Raw genomic sequence first — 24758 nt, forward strand, 5'->3', positions numbered from 1 at the left:
CCTCTCCCCTCCCCTCAAAAAGGGCCAGCAGCCCCCTTCCCTTGAAAGGGCTTTTCTTTAGAAAGGGCGGCCTGGACTTAGCATGAGAGGGGAATGCAGTTTAGAGACACCTGGGACCACGGGGTGCTTTCAAAGCCTCTCCCCGCCCTTCCAGGTCTTGTCTGGTGGGGTTTTCAATATTAACGCCGCACAGATAAATAACACCCAGTGTCAGGATGAAGTGTTCTTACGTGCACAGGGTCAGATGGAGGGTTGAGGCCCCGAGCGTGGTCCAGTGTCACGGGAGTGGGGGCGGGGCGGGGGGCTGGCCGTGAAGAAACAAGAGGAGGAGGGGCAAGGCTCAGTACTGGATCCTGCTGACTACACACACACCCACACACACACTTATAATCTTTAGCTGCCCCATGAACTTTTTGTGAACTGTTTAAAACTGGAGGTCTGTTGAACAAACAGCGGCGCCACTGCCAGCCATAATTTCATTGCAACGAGCTAAAGACTCTTAACTCTTCAGGTTCCAGGCCAAAGATGGACCTGAGCGGAAAGGGCCAAGGAGCCGGGGGCCCTGCCTGGCGTGAGGCCCTTCTCCAGAATGACAGCCCAAATCCTGGGCAGGAACACCCTCATCCTGGGCAAAGGCCGTACTGCGTACACCCCACCATCACTGAGAAACGGGCCCACCCCCCATCTCTCTGGGATGTAGAACTAACTAAGGGGATCTTGGGCACAAGGGACACACAGATAGGGTCAGAGACACCGCCACGCTCACCCCATTCCTCTTCTAGAAGCGGCTATTGAAATAGTTGGGGGTCTTTCTTACTTTCTTCTTCTTCTTTTTTTAACCTCCAAGGAAAAGTTCTTCAAAAGTGACTTCCCTCACCCTTGGCTGTGGGTCATGCTGCAGGGGGCAAATGACGTGATTTAGATGACAGACAGAGCAGGCGCTTTGCTGCTGTATATAAGAGGCTCATCTGCCCTTATTTCTCAACGACCCCCCCCCCTTTTCTTCCACAGGTGGGTGATGCTTCTGGAAGTGCCAAGATGTGTGAAGTCCATGAAAAGCACTTTACAAGCACCAACCTGTTTCCAGTGGGAGCTGCTAAGCTACACCTTGGCTCTGGGTTTTAACCCTTTTTTCCAGCAGTGGAGAGAAGGGGGCAAGGATGTGGGATAGGGATGAAGAGGGAAGGTGGCCAAGAGAAGGGGTCAGCCGGGGAGACGGAGGAGGGTCTGGTTTCTGAAGAACAGACCAGGAATTGTGGTGGCTGCCCGCTGAACACCCAGTTCTGGGAGAGACCCGGCTTGCAAAACGCAGACTCACCGCGTGGTCTCCGGCTTTCGGTCTGGCCCTAGGGGCAAGCACAGGAGAGCTTGAGTCTCCCTCGACAGACTTGGGCAGTCATCTGGTCCGGGAGCCAAGAGTTATGATTAGCATCCGAGCTTGGCCTGGACGCTGGGGAGAAGAGCCTGATTGGCAGAAAGAGGTCAGAGGGACCAAGATTAGGAGCTGTCCCCCCAACCTTGGCATCCCTGAGTGAGGGCACCTTGGCCCTCTGTGAAAAGACACGAGGGGGCACACGGGTCCCCAGCTGTACCCACCACCACCGTTCTGCCGATTCCTGCTATGAAGACACCATTATGGAATGAGGAGAAGGAGAGAACGTTTGTTTTGTTTTTTTTCTTTAAAGGAGACTTCCCTTGGCAGGCAACAAACAGATTGCAAAGGAAGGAGCAGTGGCCGTGAGAGGCTGGCGTGAGCGCAGGGAGGAAGGCAGCACCAGGCCACTCCTGCCACCTCTCCTTTCTCTCCACCCCAGCTCCTCCTGGCACCGGGCCACTTTCCACTGCCTCCGCCCTTGAGGCGCTGATGGATTGGTTCAAGTCTGCACAGCACGCTTGTCAAGTGACAGCGACGGAATGGGAAGCAGCGCCACCAAACCATCCCAACTCCACTCCAATACTAACGGTGCCCCTTCCTAGGGCCTCACTCTCTAGGCACCCCATGCCGCATCAGGCACTTATCCAGTTAGTGACCAAGAAGACCTGGACGGGTTTTGGGGAGCTTCTGGCTCAGAAGGCCGGGCAGACGGCAGGGCTCCCAGCCAGCATGCCATGTGCCACGGCCCTCCGTAGGCTGGGGACCTCTTCGGGGAAGGGGTGTCTCTCACTGCACGGGCATGGCTGGTTCTCTGTGGAGGACACGCGCGCGCGCGTGCGCAGTCACCACAGCCTCCCAGCTCCCACTCTCATCAACGGCGTGTCTCTGGGCAGGTGGCCGGACCTCTTCAACTTTGGCCCCCTCATCTGTAAATCTTTGGCACCGTGTTTTCCAGAGGATTAAACTGCACTATGGACTTGAGTTCTGCCTGGCAATAGCTGGTGCAGGCCACATCTAACCCATTAAACAGCATCTGACTCCACTAAACATTCTACGTAACAAACAAACCCCCGAATGGCTATATAGTTTCCTTGCGGCAGAGGGAAGGCTGAGGCAGGGACACAGAGGGGGCCAGGGAGGGGTGACCTTCTGCAGAGTGTGTGGCTTTCATGGAAGCCCCAAACTGATGGCACGGGAGCCCTTCCTGGGACTGCTCCAAGCGCAGACTGAGTCACAGACAGGCACTTCTCTACTGGCGTCAAGGAAGGGAGGGATGAAGAAGTTCCTATTTTAGCATTGGGGGCCGCGAGGAGGTGGGAGATGAGAAAAAGCGGTCCAGGGTGTGCAGCGTTGGGGCAAGTCCTCCTGGGATGTTTTCCCCAGTATGTGTAGCAGTGGGGAGAGGGGAACCCCAAGGATGCCCCCAGGTCGGGGGGAGGGTCGCAGGCTTCCTGGGGTGTGGCTGAAGGAGGTCGCCCGACTGGGTCCTGCAGCCGGGCATGGGTGCTGGGGGGGAGTGGGGGGTGGGAGGAGTGATCCAGCCTGTCCAGGCGCTGTCTCTTGGCACACTCCAAGTCATGGCTGTCGCCGCCTCCAGAGGCGTCCCCACTCACGACCCAAGTTTTGCATTAGTAACACAGCTGCGGAGCAGGAGTGCGGGTGTGACGGGGTGGGGGACGGGAAACTCACGTGGCTGGCCCTGACCTTTTGAGCAACCAGAACCTTCCCTGCCTCCTCCCAGGGCGCCAGGATAGCGCCGCGAGCCACTCGGGTCAGTCGGGAGTGAACTTGGCCGGCAGCGGCGGCGGCGAGTGGGGGAAGGGCGCCCCCTCCCCCGCCTCAGCCCTGAGCACGGATTGGTCGGCAACAAAGGGATTTTCTCTCCCACCACACACACCCGCGCTGCCGCAGGCTCCTCGCCCCTCCTCCGCCAGGTCCCCGCGCGGGGCCGACCCCCCACACGCACCCCCCGCCCGACCTTCCAGGACCCCCGGATCTCTCGGCTAGCCCGACCCCAGCTCACCCCGCCCGCGCGCTCCTCTGGGCTCCCCCTTCCCAGGCGCCTGCCGCTGAATCTCTGACAAAAAGCAACTTTGGGTGGGCGCACGGAGAACCCAGGATGTGCGGCGGCGCGCCCCAGGGGAGTGGGCACTGACTGGAGACCGCTCCAGCCCATCGTCCTGCGCTCCCTTCGGCCAGTCTGGAGTGTTCTCTCCGTGGACGCCTCCCCCACCTTCCCCGATTCAAAGATGCAAGCCAGGTGTAGCCAACTGTAAAAGGGGGCTCGGGGGCTTGGGGAGGGGGGCACCAGCAAGGATCGACCGGGAGAGCCGCTGCCAAACCGGGGCTGCCCGCCACACACCCCCTTCCCCCAAAACAGAGCCGTGGCCCCCCGTCAGTTCTTGGACCAACCTCAGACACTTCCCCTTCCCCCTTCCAACCCGCCCCCCCCCCCACGCCAGGCCTCGGCTTTTTGTTCCTTTCACTTTCTTTCACGGTTGTGCCACACACAACCACGCGTGTATGCAAGAGGGGGCCCCATTTGGAAGCTGGTGTCCCTCAACAGGAGGCAGCAGCCCAGGACAGGAAACCTCGGTTGAATGCAATTAATCGACCTTACTCCACTCCTCCCCGCCCACCCACCCTCCACACCCCCCCGGGTCTGGTCCCTACAGGCTGGGATCCCACTTGGAGTCTACACAACCTGGAAACAAATCCAGAATAAACGATCCATAGACCACGACTCTAGAGGGGGTGTCACTGCACTGCAGCCTCCATCAGGGCTTTGTAGAAATAAAGTGAACTCACTGCAAACTCCTCCCCCCACAAGGAACGCTATACCAGAAAGCTATTAACGACAGCTATCATTAGTACACACAGGAAGCACAAAGGAACTTTTTACGAATGAAAGATGCATAAAACACAGGGTCCTGTGATCTGCACCCGGCTTCCCTGCTGATTGTGTGCAGCCTGGGAGTCCTGGGAAGGCTGGGGGTGAGGGTCAGAGGAGGACGGGGGCGCCCACTTTCTTTACGAGGAACAATAGGAACCCCACGTCTGTTCATCTTGGAACCCGGAACACCCCCAAACAAAGCTGTGGGAAAACTGCGGTAGACGTGGGGGCCCGTGAATTTTTCTAGCTGTTCAGAGCTTAATTACTCCTCCTTGATCCGTGGGACCAGACACGACACCACCAAGGTTAAAATGCCCCAAACAGCGCCGAGCAGATGTGAGCGAGCTGGCAGACGCGCAAATGAGGCCTGCCTCGGAGCACGATAACAAGAGACTAATACGTTGCATATCGTTGAAAGAAAATTATTTTTCTCTGATTTGCGTTTGCTTCGGGGGAAAAAAAAGCCAACCAGAGTCCCTCTTCACAAGCACGAGTCTTATCCTGGAAATGCAGCCCGGCTGCATTAAGAGAGCTGGAAGGAGGGAAAGACTGCCAGCGCTTTGGCGTTGCAGGCTTGTTTATCTTTCCCCTTTTCCTCCAAGGCGAAACTCGTTTTGCAAGCAACATTCCTACAGAAAATGGCACACGTCATAAAAAGAGACCAGTTTACAGAACTGGCACCGAAGTTCATGTATCATTCCAGAAGCATCTCCCAGCTCCCCACTAGGGAACCCAACTAGATGTAGAAGTCCACATTATAACCCAGAGAGTAGATCTGGGGGCAGGGTGGGGCGGAGGTGGACCCATAATTTGCAGATATCCTGCAAGCTGTACACTCAGGGGCCGAAGTCACACAGAAGGGCAGGATATAGAGTTAAGTCAGCTCTAAATGATCCTCCAAAGCCCGGGGGCCAGGGCTGCGGAAGCCTTCAACCTTGAGGTTGGGGGGAGTGGTGTTTACACCCAGCTTGCCCCAGGACAGCCCAGGGGCAGGCCCATCTTCTGGACCATCCTGAGCCCCGCCAGCTTGGACCGGCCCAGCGGGGTATTGCTGCCACCCACCAACTGTTCTCCCTCCCACCCTGGCGCCTCCCCGCAGTGCCTGGCAGAGGACCAGGAACTCAGAGAAGGCCGGGCTCTGGGCATTTAGTTGATTAAGTCACAGAGTGGGTGGCGCTGTGGGCAGACCTCAAGACAGCACCGTTGGTCCTGCAGCTGAAAGGCAAGAGCGCTCTTAAAAACCGGGAAGGCAAAGGGAGGCGGGTGATCAAAAGCCGACTTGCACCCCTCCCCACCCCCATTCACCCCCCTTCGGGTCCTGAACCTACACACTTGTGTTTCCAATCCAGGAAACAGGGCCGAGGGCATAGAACACAGCGGCCGCCCGTCTCTTGAACTTGTCTGAATAACAGGGCCATTTCAGAGGAAGAACAACGGCCTTCAGAGCCTCTGCAATTTCCAGAAAGCCTTCAGTTAATAATACATTCTTTCCAACAGGCTTGCTTTAGGGCGGAAAGTTATTTTCCCAAATCTTAACAACCCGGTCACAAGCCACTGAGGCCCCAGGTCAACAGATCCCGGCCAAACCCCTCCAGACAGTTGACACTCATGACCCCGCAGGCCCTCTCCTGCCACCTCTGCCTAACAAGTTCCCTAAACCACAACACACCAACCAGCGCGCACGTCCACCACGATCCCAGGAGCCAGAAAGATGCATGTCGCGGGGTGCGGGGGGGCGGGTGCCGCCGCCCAGGGCTCTCTCGCAGCGCATCCGAGGGCTCCCGGGCCAGCAAGGGGCGGCCACCTCTGCAGCTCTCCGCGGGCCTGCATAGTGCGCGCTTTGTGTGAGCGCCGAGGAGGCACAGCGCTGCTCGTGCACCAACAGCTGTCACATTATTTGCACTCGCTGTAAACAGCCTTCACATTCCCCCCTTACCACACAGTTAAAGCCAGACTAACAATCCAGTTAGAGATCAAACCAACAACAGCAGCATTGTGTCTGCCTTCGCACCAAGCCCAGCAGCTGGCAGGTTTCTCCGGAACAAGAGACCCCCCTCCCCCCACCCCTCCAGGCTCCAGCCAAGGCTAGCCGAGGCAGCAATGCGTGTGTCGCTGCTGATTGTTAAAGCAAGAGAACACAGCCATTTCGCGCAGAGTTCTGTGCGGTTCATCAGCTCTCCCAGAGTTCCCTCCTCCCAGGCCCCCTCCCCCATTTCCTCAGCTGGGAATAAAGGTTGTTCAGACTCCCAGGGTCGGTTTCTCTGCTCAGCAAAGTGTGGGTCGGCCTGCCCCGGCCAGGCCTGGGGTCCTGCAGCCCTCTCTACCGTGGTCCCAGAGGCTAGGCAGCCCAGCACTTTCTGCAGCCCAAAGCCTCGTGCGTTTCGGAAAACCGTCCAACTCCCTGAATCCTTCCTGGTCGCCCCACTGACCAAAATGTCTCCTTTTATGATTTTTGGTTAAGTCGAACATTTCCATAATCGTCATTATTAGCGCAAATTACATGCCTGATCGGTCCTTAAATAGATTTTAATTAAATAATCATACAAGGCTCATTTTATGACTTAAGAAAGGCATTAGTTTTCGTTATAAACTTTCCACCAGGATATAGAATAATGATAGCAGACAAATACTTATTCTTTGAAAAGCACCAATAACTGATGGGCAGAGTGTTGGGAAAGAAGACCCTGCTTCACACCTTCTGGAATCCAAGTGGAGACTAGACAGACCACATCTGCACAACTTTCCTCCGGAAAAGGGAGAGGGGATTTCTTCCTCCAAAGCATTACTTTTGTCTTCTCTTTGGGGCCAGGAGAAAGGAACCCCAAATGTTCCTTTTCCTTGCCCATCTGAAGAGATCTCTCCAGCTTAGAAGTCTCTTCTAGAGACCACTCCTCGCCACCCCCATCTGTTTTCCACCCCTCAGTCTGCTGAGAGCCGTGGTGGAAAGCAGGCAGGCTGTGCTTGTTAAATGCTGTGTAAAATGCTGTTAATAAAATAATAAATACAAAGGATGGAGGCTGCTGGTTCCATGGGTGTTTTGACTGGAAATGCCTTGGCACTTGTCATGTGTTTATGGGAGGGCAGACAACTCTAGGATTTACATAGTTTGGACATCTCTGTACTTCATTTATTCTTTCCTAGTTGACGTAGGCCTAGAGCTATTTCAAGTTTGCATTTGTACAGAACTGTTAAATGCCTAAGAGTTTCTCCAATTAAACCAAGTTTTAAATCAGACCCAAGGCTGGAACGTACTCTCGGCCTCGCCCCACTCCACCCCTCTGCCTCTGTGGCTGGAGAAAACAAACAGACACTCAACAACGATCCCCTGTCCTTGCTCTCCCCACCTTCACCACCCCCACCCCCGGGGGGGGCACCTAGGGCAAAGGTTAAGGTGTCTTCAGATTACAGGCAAGGCCCTGGCTACACACACTGGAAAGCACTGCAGTTGGGCGCATCCTGCGCATACTCGAACCTCTAAAATAGTGAGCTAAGATGGGGGGAAAACTGCTGGCCTGGTAAAACCCACTGTTCACAAAACAATGTCAGCAAAGGCTGAAAGGCATTCTTTAGAGAGGTACCAGGGACTCATGCCTACTGAAGCTCTTTCAGCACAAAGGCTTTTAGGGGAAGAAGGGAAAAGGGGGATGGGGTGGGGGAGGAGAGAAAGGGAGCGCTCCTGTTTCAGAGCAGGCATCCCCAGAGAGTCAAGAACCAAGTGTAGCTTCAATCAAACGCTGACTTCCCCTCTGGGAGTCTAGTAGGAAACCTGATCACAGTAGCTCACTACCGGCCTGGATCCATACAGGTCTGGTTTTCTTCTCATGCTAGTAATTTTTTAAAATACATATCGATAGAAAAGAAGCAATCCCTGACAGACTTTTATTGAAAACCACACTGAGACCTCATAACATCCAGACTTAATCCCTATCAGACAAACCACAGCACCTCTGGCCCCTGCAGTGGGCCAGACCCTTTCACCTCTTCCCACCAGGTCTCTCCCCTCCAGCCGCTGCTGTTCCCTCTCCCCGAAAGAATGACGGGAGGACTTGCCAAAGAGCACCTAGATACCGGTTCTGGAATCAATTCCTAACCATATAAATGATCCCACTTAGGGGGAGAAAAAAAAAATCCCAGCCTTTTCATATGGATTCCTTTAAAGCCCAGAATGCAAAGAACTGTAACAAAGGGAAAGAGGAACCCACGGAGGCAGACCTGGAGGAATAGCCTCAGGAATACCCTTGGAGGGGAGCTTAACCTGCAGGTTGGCCCCCAGACACTGGCCTACGCAGGTCTTGCGGCGGGGGGGGGGGGGCTCGGGCATCTCAGGGGCAGCAGGGGATGGAGAAGCAACCTATAGGAATCTGACCAGTCATTCAAAGCAATTACTAATCCTCCGGGCCTACTATGTGCCAAGTATTCTTTGATCCTAAAGGTGGAAAATTATTCCCAGTCTTACAAATGAAGAAACTTACTGAGGCTCAGAGGCCATAAATAACCTGCCCCCAAGGTCACACAGCTAGTAAAAATGGGCCACGGTCAAACTCAGTCCTGGAGTTGAGGAGAGGAGCCAATTATTGGTCAAATTGTGCCATCCAGAATCCACAAGAAGTTCGGAAGCCTTCCTTGGCCCTTGTACTCCAATACAGAGTAAAAGGATAGCACTTAACACCTATGAAATTCGGTCCACAAGGAGCCCGCACCCTAGTTTCTCCTACACCCAGAAATCTCTTGGTCCATGTGAACTCTTTCGAAATTTCTGCCAACATCCTACCCATCTCCCTACACTGGAACACCCTGGTGTGAGGCCAGGGGTTCCCAACAAGGCTCCACTTTCCCCTCCTCCAGGAGCCCAGAACAGGCAGTGGGAGGTGGGTGCTACTCTTAGGTCTCTATAAAAAGTGCTGACACCTGGAACTAGAAGAAGGCTTGCCACATAAAGCAATAAATCAAATTATCTAGACAGAGCAAAAGCCCTTTGGAAAGACTGCCTACATCTACCTTTCCTAGGACTTGAATGAAAAACTCAGGGACCAAAGTGGGCTGGGGAGGCAACTGAGGGGGAAGCGGCTTGCAAGATGCTGGACCCTCCTGGACTCCTGGGGGTCCCCCCAAAAAGCCAAGTCCCGAGACAAGCCGGAGGTTGGGGTTATCTCTCCTCTCCCCAACTTCTCATCCCAGCAGCGCAGGGTCAGCGCTCAACATCCCCTCCCCACCCCATCTTCAATTTCCTGGTCTGCCCCGGGCTTTCAGAAGCTCCGGGAACCATCCACACCCGATGCCACAGACGCCACAGGCTCCACGACCGAGGGCCGTCTCCAGCTCAGCTCGGTGGGAAGGGGAACGGGCAGGAGCGCCGGACACTCAGCCGCCCCTGCGGCTTCCCGGCCCCGGGCGGGTGGCTCCTCCAGTGGCCGAGGCTCCGGATGTGTGAAATGGCTCCAGGAGCGCCTGGGGCAGGCCAGGGCCTCCGCAGCGGGAGGGACCGAGGCGATGGCGGAGCCGGGTCCTCACCCCTCTAGTCAGCCAAACACGCCCCGGCGGCCCGGCAGCCCCTGGCTCGCAGCCAGTGGCTTTCTCTCTTTTTTAAACTTTCCGGCCTTGGCCATCACCGCCGATTGGGACAGGATTTCCAGCCCCCGCCTTCCCGCCTCCACACCCTCCGTGCAGGCCCTTCCAACCTCCAGGGAGGTGACTCCCGCCCCCGGGCACCGTGAGTCCCTGGCCCCGGCAGACCCTCCCCCGCCCCCGCCACTTGGGCCACCTGGAGCGAGCCGCTTCCCAAAGCGATCGGCGTGCGGCCGAGTCTGGGGCTGCTGCTGCGTCCGGGGAGGAACTCCCGCAGCCTCCAAAGGTCCAGGCCTGCCCGCAGCGGCATGCAGAACCGCCCCCTACTCTCGCTCTCTTCGAAAGACCAGACGCGGGGGGAGGGGGGGCGGGGGAAGTTTAAGGCCTGTCTTTAAAAAAAAATTTAACTCTTCAGATGCAAGAATTTGGGTGCTCTTGGCACGGTTATGAGCGCTCGGGTAGAACAATAGAAATGGGGGGTGCCGGAAATGGTGCAGGAAGACCCCTATAACCCTATAAACCTCTCCTCCCCCCCTCGCAGTTACTATTAGCATTAAAAGATCCCAGTGCCTTCAATGCAATAGTGCCTGTTTATAACTTTTCCCTGCTGGGTCCCCATACCCTATACAAGCCCCCTCCTCACGTTTTGAAATCACCAGGGCAAAGATCGCTCCCAAATCTGTGACCTCCCGGAGCTCTTGGGCCTCTCACCTGCTCTTGCCCCTGGCACCCTGACCTGACTCACCCTCTTCCCCCCAGTAGTTCCTCTGGTTTGCACCTAGACAAGAAATTTAGTTTCATTTAGCTTCCGGTCTTTAATTTTAGCAGGTCTCCTTTTTGCATGCAAATCAATATGGCAATTACCATCTAAAAGCTCGCCCAGCCCCGGGTCAATGTAAATTGATCATTGTCCGCCTTCCACAAAATAACACCGGGAGTCTGTGATGCATAATGAGATTATACTGGAAACTGTCTTTTAGATCAAATTCTATTTTATGCTGTCAGGATCTTCTCCTAGCGGACTTCCCCGCTAGTCTAATCACGGGGCGCCAGAGCCCATGGGTGCTGAGGGGCGATGGCTGGCCGGGGAGACATGGTTCTAAGAAATAACAAAGTGCGGGGACGCGCCCCCCCCCATTTCCAACACCCTCGACTAGGGGCCGGCGGAAATGAGCCTGCGCTGGGAAAGGGGGCCTTCTACAGAAACGTTGCGGGGGGGGAAAGTTCGTTGGTCAATTCCCATCCAACAGAAAGTCAGCTATCCCTTCCGGAGGAACACATGGGGGGCAACCAGCGAAAGCCGTCGGGCCGGGCTGGGGGTTGGGAGACGTCCACGGCCAAGTGCTCGGGGCACAGGCGGCTTGGCTGCCACGGGGGTGGCCTGAGAAGACCTTCCACTCCTGCCCCGGCTGCTTCTCAAGCCAGCGCCACCATCTAGGCCCCGGCAGCGCAGCCAGCCTTGCAAACAGACGGAATCCTGCCGGCCTTACACTCGGGCGAGGCAGCCCGGTCGGGCCGGGCTCCTCCAGCCAGGAGAAGGTCCTCCCGCCCCCGCGCGGCCCCCGGGGCACGGGTGTGACCCTGGAGCTTAACAAAGGGCCTTCAGAGCTCCTCGGGCGGGCGGGGGAGCGGTGGGGCCAGCGGGGAGAGGGGCGGTACGGCGGCCCAAGTGAGGCCCCCCGCCCCGCCGGGCTGGGTCTGCCGGGCCCGCCGCCCTCGAGGAAACCACCGAGGTGGCATTGCCGGGGCTGCTGGGCACTCCCGAGGACCGTCCTGGGGTTCGGGCGGCTCGGAGGCCGGCGAGCCTCCTGCCCAGCCCCGCGGGCTCCACCCGAGTGCGGTCTTCCCAATAAAAGCTGGAATTCCCGGCTGGGCTCAGACAAAGAGGGACCGCGGCAAATCGACGCCGCGGGCAAATCAAACCCAAGCCGAGTTTACGCGCGCGTCTGGGGTCACAGAGGCGCCTGCTAATCCTCCCTACGCTGGCCGTCCCCGCACGGTCTCCTCAAGGGGGGAAAGAAAGCATACCTCCCCCCTTGATTCCGCCCAGAGGCCGAGCTTCGCACTTCTTTCGGTTCAGTCTCTCTCAGTTCACTAGGCCCTGCGCCACCTTAGCAAACAGGGCTTAGAGGAGCGCAACATCCCTTGCTTCCGACCCAGAATGCAAAGCTACTCCTCTTTTTCCTCCACCATCCATCCTCTCAGGGTCCAGAACTCAAAAATCTTTCAGAAATCCTCCTACCTGCTCAAGACATACTCTCTTCCCCACTCTAGATGCGAAGAAACTATAACCAGAAGCAATCTTAGTAACCAAGGGCCATCCACCCTTAGCTAGGCACCGTCGCCCTCAGTTTCCCTCTAGCCGAAGACACAGTATTTCCCAGTGAATGAGTGTGCGAATGTGGTCGTGTGGCCCACACTTCCGTGCCCTGCTCTGTCTCACCGGGCAGGAAAATCTTCATCAGGCATCGAGGAGTTTTTGTCATTCAGCCTGTGTATCTAAGCATGGATGTATGCATGTGAATGCTTTTTGTGTTTCCAAGTGACCCTCTTCACACCTTTAAATGGGCTTTTGTCTCTCGAAGGAACTTACAGAAATTCTGCTCCAGTTTCCAGCTCAACAAACTCTGGGATTTTCTCCTAGAATCTCGCTCTAGGTCTCAGTATTTGCATACCCATGTTTACATTCCTCGCGGCCAGTTCTTTCTCTCTTCTGTATCTCTTGTTCCATGTGGGCACCAGAGCCCAAGTGTCTTGATTTGTCTCAGCACATGTCATTCAGGCGCACATCTTAATCTGTGCATTCCTGTCTAATACGTACACCTCCCCACGACTTACATTCTTGCTTTGCCTATAATGGGGCTCGTTCCCAGACCAATATGGGTTTGCAGTTTAATGTAACTAGAGGATCCCCTAAGACTCCAAACCCTAAAAGGAAGAGGAGGGGGAAGGAGAGAGGAGTGTGACTAATGATTCATTTCTCTATAGGGTAACCCACCCACCAATTTCTACCTCAGGGAAAGAACGAGACCAATGCCTGCGGAGTTGTATTAAATTTTTAGACCCATTCAATGTTGACCCCATGGATGTGTATACAAATGATCGATCTTGTACACATCACTGTCCAACTCCTGTTTGGAGGCTGCCTCCCGGCACATATCTTATTTGAACTCTCCACAAGTTCATGGTTAAAAGTGTTTTTATTTACATAGACAACTCAAGGACCCCTTTGCTCTCTCCGACGCATACCTGTATGCACTGGCCAGGCATTTCAGGCTTGGGTCTTTGGTAGGCAACACTCTCGGTCAGAGGCCCCACTGACTAAAGCTCTGCGCAGACCTTCACATACTGGGCCGCTGGGAACGGTAAGGTCTAACCTCTGCATCTCCCCAACTCAGTTCCTTAAGTGAGGGTGCCCACTGTGTGTGTTCACACCTTCCCCATTGAGAAGTATCGGGTCAAATTAGATCACCTAGCAGCTGCGTTTGGTTCGTCGAAGAATCGAGCCCAATGTACCAGGATGTGAGACTGCATACACAGAAGAGAAAGGAAAACCCTAAGCCCAGACTCCCGCCTCCTCTCCCCAGGGGGCTACTTTGCCTCCAGGAATTTCTACTACACTCCCCACCCCCACTCTCCCTATCGTCTTTAAAGGGTTAAGAGAAACCCTCGCAGCCTTCCCTCCACCCTGGTCGCTGGGCCCGAAGGCTCGCTCGCTCACGGGAGTCTGCCGCCGCCTCCGCGGCCCGCCCCCCGCTTCCCGTCCTTCAGCCGGGAGGGAGCCTGCATGCCTGTCTAGACCCATCTATCACAGGCACACCAACAACACCCGCGAGAGCGCGGAGACCCTACCCAGGACCCCCTGCCCGCACGGTTCCCGGCGGACAGAACGCTGGAGCGTGACCGCGCCTGCAGGGTCGGGGTGGGACTCTACGGGCTCGGGCTGCCCCGAGCGCACAGCGGGTCTGCCCCGGCCCCGGCCCACAGCGCTCCCGCCAGCCCGGCTGCCGGGGCACAGTCACAGCTCTGTGCGCTGGGCAGTCCTATTTTTATCTTGTCTAATCCCAAACTGGGCGGGGAGCACAGGCGTCGTGCTTAGAGAACAAGAGATAGGCGAGGGAGGCGGGGAGGAGCAGCCAGGCAGCGACGCGAGCGGGAGCGAGTTAAAGACACAGTCGAGGCGACCGAGAGCAGGAAGAAAGAGCGGGCTGTGCGGGCCTCGAGGCGCCGCCCGCAACGCGCCGCCCGGCCAAGTTACACTCGCCTCCCGGTCGCCCCTCGCCGCCCATCCCTCCCCACTTCCCAGAGGCGCTCTCCGCAGCCCGGGCCGCGGGGCCCCGGCCTCTGTGGGAGGCACAGGCCCGGCCGGCCCTGCAAAGGGCTGGAGAGAATCGCTAATGAGCTGTGCGGCCCATTGATCCGGAGAAAACTTCCTAATTAACTCTCAGTCACCTACTGGTGACAGCGCCTCAAAGGACAGCGCTGGGGCCGTCCGAGCCCCAACCCCGACCTGCCCGCGGAGCGCCTGGCGCCCGAACCCCGCGCGCGCGCGCCCCCCCCCCTCCACTACCCCAGGCAATCCCGGTGAGTGGCGGCGTAAACCCGCACACTAAAGGCCAGCCTCGGGTTAAACCTGGACGGCATATTAATCACCGCCATCTCCCCCCTTCCTCCTCGCGGTGAAATCATGCCCAAAATAAACACGGGAACCAACACTGCAAAGCCCAGACCAGATAACAGGTCGGGGGTGGAGTGGGAAGGGTCGAGAAGCAAATGTATTTTCCAAGTGTCCACGTACAGGAGTCTCGGAGGCCGACAATTAAAATGACTTCCACACAAGCAATTCTGTTGGCCAAACCGAATCCAACACCTCGTAAGGATTGATTTCGGCCCGCGGTGTCCGTTTCCAGTGCCACAGGAAGTGTCAGATGGCTACAAATACCCAAGTCTGTCTGCGTTCACCACCCACCACCTTCTGGGGTGGGCCATTTCCTCCTCGTTTTTATTCCCAAGTCATTTTAAGGATTTTTCTCCAGAGACTACCCCTAGAATCAAATACCACTACCCCTCCTCTGGCCTTCTCTCAAAAAAGAAACAAACAAACAAAAAAACCCAGCTAAAACCCTGAGCTGTCTACTCTAGACACAAGAGGCTGTACGAATACCTATTTGAAGCGCGCTGGTTTCTTTTTTTAAGGTTTGTTTTTAAATACACATAACCCTCCCCCCTCCTTCGCTCTTCCATCCCCGCAACCCCCCAACCCTTTAGACGCCGGCGGCGCGCGCCCTCGTGCGCGCGGGCACTCACAGCCTCTGGCTGGAGATCGCGGACTTTCTGGAAAAGATTCATTAACTGCAAATTAAGCCTCGCCCCGGCTTCGGCCTACACGCGGCCAGGCTCAGCCGTCTCAGGGACCCGGGGACGTGCCCACTCGAGAGTGCAGGCGGCGGGAAGCCCGTCGGGACCACGCGTGCCTCGAGCCGCCCTACTCCGCACACGGCGCCCCGGGGCTTGCTTGGTCAACAGCAGGAGCACGTCGCCGCCGCCCCGAGCCCCCTAGCTGGCGGAGGCTCTGCAGCGCAGCCGCCCACCTGCTCCGAGCGCGGGCCCCGCGGCGCAGCGGCGCCTCGCTCTCCCCGCCTCGGCCGAGGATCGCGCCCGGGTGCGCAAGTTCCTCTTCGCCCTCAGCCTCTGCGCCGCACGCCCTCCGAGTGGGACCAACTTCCTCCGGCCGCAGACTCGCACACGCCCTACAGGGCTTTCCACCAGACTCCACGCTACCCAGAGGAGGACCCAGGTCTCGCCCCCGCGCCCGCCGCCGCCCCCGCCCCCGCACGATCTACCCCAACCCCTGGGGGTAGATCTTAAACTTAAAACCAACCCCACGACGTCGCGGGGAAGGTGCGGGTGGACCAGGGTGGCAGATTAAAATTTTTAAAGAACATTTACAAAACAAAGCGTCTGACCTGACTGGCTGGTGGGCGGGCGGGCCTTGTCGGAACCCCTCGCTCTGCTCGATTTCCTAGTATTTTTTTTTAAATCCATGTGATTCACGCTTTGGAGCAATCCAAAACAAAAAACAAAAAACCGGGATTCCCCTCCCGAGTCGCGCGGCAGCGGCGGCAGGTCGAGCTCGGCTCGGCCCGGGGCGCCCGCCACACACACCCTCGCGCACGCACACGCCGTCGTTCCACGAGCAAGAACGAGCTGCCCCCGGAGAGGTGAGACGAGGCAGCGGCGGCTGGAGGTTTTTACAGTTCTTTCCCGAGTCGAAAAAGAAAGCAGACGGGAACCCGCCGCCCTCCCCTTCCTGCTAGCGAGCTAACGCCGAGCCGAGCTTCCCAGCTTCCAGCCCAGCTCACCCCCCCGCCCGACTCGCGGCACTCAGCGACGACCGCGCTCCCGCGCACACAGACACACACTGCCTGCAAACTTCCAATCCGCGAACTCCCTGCTCTCCTCTCAGCCCCCAGCGGGGCGGCAGCCCCCCCACCCCCGCCGCGCCCCTCCCTCCCCGAAGCCCACGCCGGGCCGCTTAGGTTGGCTGCACTTTTAATAACTTACAGCTAGGAAATAAAAACGAAAGCGAGCAAAGCAGCCAAAGTGAAGCGCGAGGCACAAGCTTCGAGGGGTACGCCAGAGAGTCAGAGGAGCCACCCGCCGCTAGTCTGGGCCCCGAGGGAGGGGGCCGACTGCAGCCCGCCGCACGCACGCCCGCCAGCCCGCGCGGCCTCCGCGGGGAAAGGTGTTCCGGGCACTGACCTGAAATCCCCAGCCGGGGAGTAAGCAGGGAGCCTGCGATCCGGCGCTTTGAAGTTTTCCCCGGAGCAGAGTCGAGGCGGCGAGGAGGAGCGACGGGAGGTGGGGTGGGTGGGGAGAGGTGTGCGGGGTTGGAGGAAAGTGGGGTGGCGACGTTGGCGATGGGAGAAGGGGCCGGGCCGGGGAAGCGCGGCGAACAGCAAAGTTTGCCGTCCCCCGCTGCCCGCAACCCGCTCGCGGCGCCGCGCTCGCTCGCCTCCCTCGCCGTCTGCTGCCAGCCGGCTGCCCTCGGGGTCGGCCACGCCGAGGGGTGGGCTCTGGGCCGGGTGGGGGCGGGGGCGGGCTCAAAGCCTCCGGGCAGGTGGCGACAGCCCCGCGCGATCCTCCGGGCTCCGGCGGCTGGGCCGGGCTCAGCAGCTCTCGCGTCGCCGCTGCTGCCGCCCGCGCTCGGGCAGGAGCCCCAGCGCCATGCTGACGATTAGCCGCGAGCGCCCGCTCGGGCTGGGTGTGTATGTGTGTGTGAGTGTGTTGGCCAAGTCTTCCCTGCGCGGCGACAGCGCGGCTTGGGCTCACCGCCCGGCAGCTCGCGGGCTCCCCCTCCGCCGCCGCTGCCGCCTCGCTCCCGCTCTCGGTCGCGGTCTGGGCTCCGGCGCGTCTTCCCCGCTGCCGCCGAGCTCGGTCCGCGTTCAGCAAGGAGCGTAGCTCTGCCTCCCCTCGCCGCTGGGAGCCCAGGCTCCGTCTGCCGCCGCACGCCGCGATCCCAACGCGTCCCCCCTCCCTGGTTCCCTCCTCTTCCTCCTCCCCCTCCCTCCGCCCTCTCGCCCGCCCGCCCGGCCTCCCTCCCTCCCAGCAGCCGCCTCCCCTCCCCCCGCAGGCGCAGCGCTCGGGCGACAGCCAGCCGCCCGCCCGCCGCCGCCTCCTCCAGCTGTCGCAAGTTTGAGCTCCCCCAGCCTCCGCTCAGCCTCCGCTCAGCCTCCGCTCACCCTCCGTTGCAGCGCCTGGGCGGTGGGGTGTCGGAGCGGTGATTCCCCAAAAAGGTTTGCCCGAGTTTCCCCAGCCGATTCCCGGCGCGTTTCGCCTATCTGGGTTCGAACCCCAGACCACTTGGGTGGCGTCCCCCTCGCCCCTTGTCCTCCCCTCCCCAGCTTGGACCGAGTTTCCTTCCTCCTTTCCATACTTCCTTTCTATTTCCTTTTTTTTCTTTTAGATTCACTTTAGAAGAAATTTTACATCTTCTTAAAACATAGTTCCTTTAGCTTTCTCTTTTATAGGCTAAATCGTCAACATTCAATTTTCTTCATCATTTATATTCGCCAATAAAATACTACTTTTTATGGATTCTCATTTATAGCTCTTTGTGTTATGCAGAGTTAGATATTATTAACATATCTTATTTTACATGATTAGAGTATGAGAAAGAGGAGAACAAAAAGAAAAAAAAATGTGTGATGTGATGTGTGTATGTGGGAGGGGGGAGATTTATCACACACACATACACACAAACATATTCATATCAAAATAAGGAAGAAGTACTCATAACTATTACAGCCTGCGTTTCTCCAGCTGATCACATGATCATAGCTGGTATGTATAACAAGCTTCTTCCACTACCATCCTGTACACCCTATACCCTCAGCAAGCACTCCTGTTGGTCATAGATTCTTGCCTGCTAAACTTACCCAAACCTTTATTCCTGAAGGAACTGGACCATAGCAGCCCAACCTGAATTATGATAGTTTTCCACTGACTTTAATCATAGGAAATGAAAGTATTAAAAGGCACCCTGGAGGATCTTTTGCATTCCATACAGACCCTCCTTTACCCACATTATTTGGTAGCAACCCAATTTCATCTTGATAGAAGGATCTCTCCAACTAGTGCAGAAACCCCAGTCTTTGCCTGTTAATTCAGAAGTCCCATCTGGCTAGGTCAAACTCTCAACTTCTATTTCAATGAAAGTATTGTCAGGTTCCCTGGCAGAAGCATTATTTTCCTTGGTACTAAGATCTCACTGGACTTAACATCATGGAGATGAGAAGCAAATATTTTGCTAGTGGATCACTTGCAGTGATAGTGGAGGAGCCTCTCCCATTTTCCTCCCTTGATTCCCTGACCCAGGAACTCTGACTGTGGGAGATATAGCACTATATGTGAAGGAATGGTGATCATACAGAACACTCTGGAGATATCACCTCAGCCCTGAAAGGTATTGCCATCTAGCTGGCACCATAACTGAGTCTCCCTTAGACCATTCCACCATTACATCTGTGGCTCTGTAAGGAAAACCATGGTTAGACTAATTAATTCCATGAGAATGGACCCATTGCCACATAACTATATCTCTGTATTTAAGCTGCAGGATATCAGTGAGAGAGTATGAACGAATTAATAGAAAATGACTATCATGCAAAGACAAACAAGGGACTTTGTATCTCTTCTGAGGAAGGGATTCATCTGTTTTCAGTTGGACCTGGGATATTTGTACCATGTTAGGTGGAAGCACGACTTGGCTGTTTTCAATATTTGGAGATGAATACAGTTTAAGGAGATTTGCATGGGTTGACAAGGGGTGAGCTATGGTGGCCTTTTGATGTGGCCACTTGGCTAGGCCTTACCACACTTTCCAGCATTCCTTTTCTGTATGTCTCTGGGTAGGGTGGGATATAGCAGAGTTTCTTACAGGGGACTGGAGGGGAAGTGAAGCAGCAGTCATTTTATGTCCTCACTGGTCTGCTGGCTCATCTCATTGGTGAGAGACAGTGGCCAGGCCTGCCATTGCCCACCTTCCACTGGGCCTTCCTTCAGCTTCTTCTACTCTGGGACCAGTGTGGGTATTTAGTTCCATGAGGAAGGGGCTTGACTTCTGCAGGAAAACTACACAGTCAAGGTCAGAGGCAATAAGGGCTCACATAGGTTTCATTCTGTTTTCGTGGCCTCTAGCTTTTTTTTTTTTTTTTGGTGTATGGGTTCCGGATTGTTGCTACTTTACTTTACATCCATATTCTCTCCCTCGCGGCCTACTTTGTGACCCCCAAGCTCCAGGATCAGACACAGTCCTAAGAATTCAGCCTTACACAATTGTCTAGGTCAGACTGTTGCCTGTGTCTGATACTGGAGCTTGGAGTCCACAGGACATGAAGTCAGGGAGAGAAGACAGACAGATGGGCCTCATTTCTTAGTAGTTCTGCTTCTTCTGGGGGACCTATACTGAAATATTCCCTTTGTATTCTGGAAACGAATATTAAGACATTCTTTCTTAGAAATATAGAAGAAAGAAATATGATGTCATTAACTTATCCTTAACTTTCCTAAAGATCCAGAATTATGCTGTGCCTTTTTCTTTGAAAGTCAGAAGTAGCATAACACCCTAAATGTTACTTATTTGCTAGCAATACTTAACAGAGAAAAAGAGGGATAACTTTGCAGTCAGGAGAAAGACAAACGGCTTGGAAAAGACACAAAATAATTGTCAGCTCCTGAAAAAGTCTTTTTTAAAAACGTTTTTCTCTTTTTAAAACGGTAATAACTCCCCACCACAGAGAGGTGCTCTCACACTTACTTCTCCAATATTTGCAAAGCATTCAAGTCCTAAAATGTGCCAACATTTTTCAAACACAGGATTAAAAATAGAGTATTTTTGTTTAAAAATAATTATATGCCATAACATGGAAACAAATAATTCTGTAGTCTTTGGAAAACAATGGTTTGCCTGTGGATAAAGTCACCCTCCCGCCCTACCCTCAGCCATCATGTCAAAGGAACAATAACCTCCTAATGTGTTAAGTTCTCCATGCATTGTGTTTTAAAACAATGCTTTATGAGCACACCATTGGTGAGCTTTCGGCATTATCTCAGTATATGGTACATCTACAGAAATTTTTTATTTATACTCCTGTCCTTTTTTTTTTTCCTAAGGTACTTGAAACATTTTGCTTTGTAGTAATTTTTACTTATTTATGTTAAATAATATCATCTTTTGTAAGCCGCTGGTGATTTTGCCTGAAAGGCTGACTGTTGATAAGAAACATTCTTCTCCTTTTATTTGGCTGAGTATTTTGTAACAGAGGAAACATGACACTGTGGTCAGGCATCAGGCTTCAGAGAAAACTACTAACTTCAAAGTCTAGCTCTGCTCCCAGCCTGCTCTGCAACCAACAGCATGCCTTAACCTCTCTGTGCCTTATTTCTTTTCATTGGAAAAACTAAGATGATAACAAAATATCTACTTCCAAGATTTGTTTTGTAGATTAAATAAGCTAGTTCATGTAAAGTCCTTCACATAGCACCTGGCAAATGCTCAATAGATATTACCCATAATAATATTGTCTTCTGTGCTTGCCAATAAACTATGAAACTATATGGATCTAAAGGACAAGGCTTATAATTAACCAAAAAGAAGGAGTAAAGACCTTAGTTAATAAAAGTAAAATAATGTATCTTTTAAATATAGAGATATTGCTTCTACACAGAAATATTGCTAAAATAATAAATGTCAGACAAATAGATGCACATAACTGTTTTATAACTAGCAGCTGGATCCTTAACTCTCTATAACTTTGAAATGGAGCTGCAAAGTACAATGCATTTCCCTCAGTAGTTTCTCCAGATTCCCTTTGAATTTGTGCAGGGTCGATTGATACATACAAGCACTATTTGATAAAACATATTTTTCAAAAAGTGAGAACAGCACGTAATTACCTCTACATGATATTTCTTTGGTAATTGCAGATAAATTGGTAAAAATATTTCAATTAGGCAAGCAGACTATTGATTGCAACTTACTAGGCTGTAAGAAAAAGTGATTTTTCTCTCAAGTTTTAATATAAGTACTTACTTGTTTTATTTACAACAAATACAAACCTTCTCATTTCAGCAGCTCAAAGTCTTCATGGAAAAATCACATGATTACTAATCCTCAAGACTGACTCTCTGTATTTTTTGCAAGTTTTCGCCTACTTATTATGTTCCTGCTGGGAAGTTCCTAAAAATTACATTTCCTATAACTGGGAGTATTACTAGTTCTTTCTATCAATCTATTTTTAAAGTGCAGAACCTTCAGAACGTTCTGAATATATTCTTTTTAGAAAGGAAAACAAGAAGGTCACAGATTCTTCTTTTTCCTTTAATATTTCTCAACCACACACTCACACACACATTCCCTTTATATCTTACAAATTCATGAGAAAGCTCATTCTGTTTGCAATTTTAATTTTTGCTTTTGTTGACATGCAGTCTTCCTTAAGGGAACTTGATTATCCTTTTATACGGAAGGTAAGCTATGTACTATATTCATTTTAATTGAGGATGCACTGTTTGGAGATTACATCATCTGGTTATTTACATTTTTCCTTTCTTCCTTGAGTTGATCTCAAAGGAAACATGTGTGCATTTATAGTTCATGTATTACTGATAGCTATCCTGAGTATAACAGCATTTATACTCAGCTCTAGTTATAACTTGTTTCACCCAACCAAAACCACACTTTTCTACTGATTATAAGGTTTTAAATTCATCACAGATATCAAAGCGAGAGAGTACAGTGAGACTCAGTAAGCTTATGGAGGGGAGCTGGGGGTTTTATACTTAACTGAGGGAAACTTGATCATTGATGACACTGGTTTATGACAACGTCAGGATGGCATTAGGCAGCTCTGACGTGATAACTCCAGGGCACAATTTTTCACCTATTGGGAGGTAGTGTGAACATCTGAGCAGCTTAGCCAGTCAACTGTGTCTCCCTACAGCCATCATTCCTCCTCGAAAATCTAATGATTCTCTTAGTTCCATGGCAGAATCAGGTCACTCTAGGTAGTTCTATGTTATGTGAACAAAAGAATCACTGAGGATAGTAAAAACTAATTTTAATTTATCAAGGATCATACGTTAAGTATAATATTTTATAAATCATTTATTTTACTCTAAAATTAGTTGACAATTTTTTCCCCATAATTTGATTGGCACATTTGATAATTTGCACAGAAATGTACATGATAAGTGAACATAATGATGTTAAATAGTGGAAGATTGGAGCTGATGCAAAAAGAAAAGGTAATTAAATATATAGAAATTATAACATTATTCAAATTCCTACCCAATCTGCAATCCTTCCTCCAATTATATTTTTTCTGGAATATAGTCTTTTAAGCCAAAAGCACTTAGAATGGTCATTTTAGAGATTATGAGAGAGGAATTATAGCCCAGAGAAAACCTACATGCAATAGGTAGCTAGGGGCAGGCTTATTGAATGACATTATTCAGCCAACAAGTTGATACATCATCTTAAATCTGAAATTTTGAACAACTGCAGATAAAATGTCCTAAAACATACGAGGCAGGATGGTGTCTTCAGTTTCCCTCACTTACTTTATCTTTCTTTCCTTTTCTCACTCTTACAGGAAGAGAATCTCCCTTTAACTCATTATGGTTATGCTATAAAAGACTGAGTGATAAAAAAATAAGTTTATTTCAAAGGTGCCTCACTCTGAATCATCTGAATGACAGGAATCATTATACTGAAGAATGGGACTCACTGAGAGCATATATAAAGGAGCCTTATTTTTATCCTCCACTGTCCATTCCCCCTGTGCTGTGAGACTTGTTTTGCCTTTGCTTCCTTGGGTGAAAAGCAGTGCACATCCCATACCTGCCATGGTCACTTTCAGATAACAAGAATCCACCAGTAACTTCCAGTTCCACACACAGTCTCAGTTCAATAATTATTTTGTTCAATCCACTGTATTAATTTCAACATTATGAATTTCATTTAAAGTTGAAATTCCACCCATCCCCCATCAAGGGAGAAGTTTTCAATCCACACCAGTTGTTGGAGCGTGGCATGAAAGCTCTTACTAGATTAATAATGTTGTGTGTGCCTGGTAGATGCTTAAAGCTGACACTTTCTCTTATGGTGCGTGGGTTCTTCCGAGCCCACTGCCCCATCACTGGGAATTTCTCACACGTGGTTCCCTTTAGGGTTACCAAGAGCAACTCTATTCTGGATGGTTAGTTTTAGCCATTGCCTATATCTTGTCCTATGCAAACAGCCTACCCAATCCATTGCCAGGAAACCCTATAGAAATTTAGGTCTTATAATGTCAGTAATTTATTTAAAAATAACTCATCATCACATGTGTGACATTTATGGAATACATATTTGTATTATACCCTCTAGGTATTTGGTTGACACTTGAAATACTTTAATCAGGAATATTCACCCTAAGGGTAGTGAGTCAGCATTTGAAAATTAGGAACTTTCGATTTCTACTGAGAGAAATAAGGAACCCCTGGAAAAATCATAAAGAGGTAGATTTCAACTAAAAACGATTGGACTATCATTGCCTCAATCTGCAACAGAGGACTTGTTAAACAGCCTAAGGGAATTTACAAATATGTACGTATTTGCTAAACGGGTAGTGGTTGAGATATGTTTATTGACTAGCAAATTTGTACAGATACTTGGCCTTTGGACAAGTTCTAGAGAACTCAAGGTGTAACATTTTCCCAAGTGGGGGTTTTAGCCCAGGTGTTTATTCCTTCGGTGCCACCATGATATGAAGGAATCTGTCATCGTACTAGAGGAAAAGGTACTAAATGTAGAACTGAATACCGATGAACTTATGGGATATAGGACTGAATATGGCTGCAACAGTACAGCTCAGGACTGTCTGGGGTCTATTTGCCAATTCATTTTTCTATGAGTGATAGAATTTGGTCTAAGCCTTGCTTTCACTGTAACATCTCACCTGGTTGTGCGATTTTGAGAGAGGATAAGTACAGCGCTCATGTTGCTCTAATCACTGGAAGCCTCTAGCCTCCAGAGTGGCAGTGTGAAGAAACTGTCAGAAGGCTGATTTCAACTCAGACACCTCTGTCCTTGATCTGACCTAATACCACCTAGCTATCCAGTCTTTTGTTCCTTAGGAGGATATGAGTCAGACAAGAATACACTGTGCGCCTCAAGCTCAAGGGGGGGCCATGGTAAGCTATCTGAGTGGTCTTCTTAAACTTGTTATTTTTTCACATTATATGAAGAGGGAAGTACCTTCCACTTTGTTTCCTTGAGGACTGCGATTGGGACTCACAGCACTTCAAGAACTCTCCCTTAAAATCTTCTCTTAATCTCTAAATCCTGACACTTTTGTTGTCTCTATGTAGTTGAGAAGCTTT

General features: G+C 52.4%; 1 protein-coding gene across 1 annotated transcript; it reads right to left on the reverse strand.

The window, feature by feature from the left end:
* Positions 1 to 249: 249 nt before the first annotated feature.
* Positions 250 to 24375, reverse strand: LOC308610962 (uncharacterized protein; the record flags this gene model as incomplete). Its single annotated transcript, XM_081259931.1, has 4 exons — positions 250 to 360; positions 818 to 895; positions 16596 to 17517; positions 24335 to 24375. The coding sequence occupies 3 exons, from the start codon at positions 24373 to 24375 to the stop codon at positions 836 to 838; spliced, it is 1023 nt and encodes a 340-aa protein (XP_081116057.1). The 3' UTR covers positions 250 to 360; positions 818 to 835.
* Between the last annotated feature and the right edge of the window lie 383 nt (positions 24376 to 24758).

Source organism: Mesoplodon bidens, assembly GCF_964165515.1.
Source record: "Mesoplodon bidens genome assembly, contig: HAP1_SCAFFOLD_706, whole genome shotgun sequence".
In the NCBI taxonomy this organism is placed as follows: domain Eukaryota; kingdom Metazoa; phylum Chordata; class Mammalia; order Artiodactyla; family Ziphiidae; genus Mesoplodon; species Mesoplodon bidens.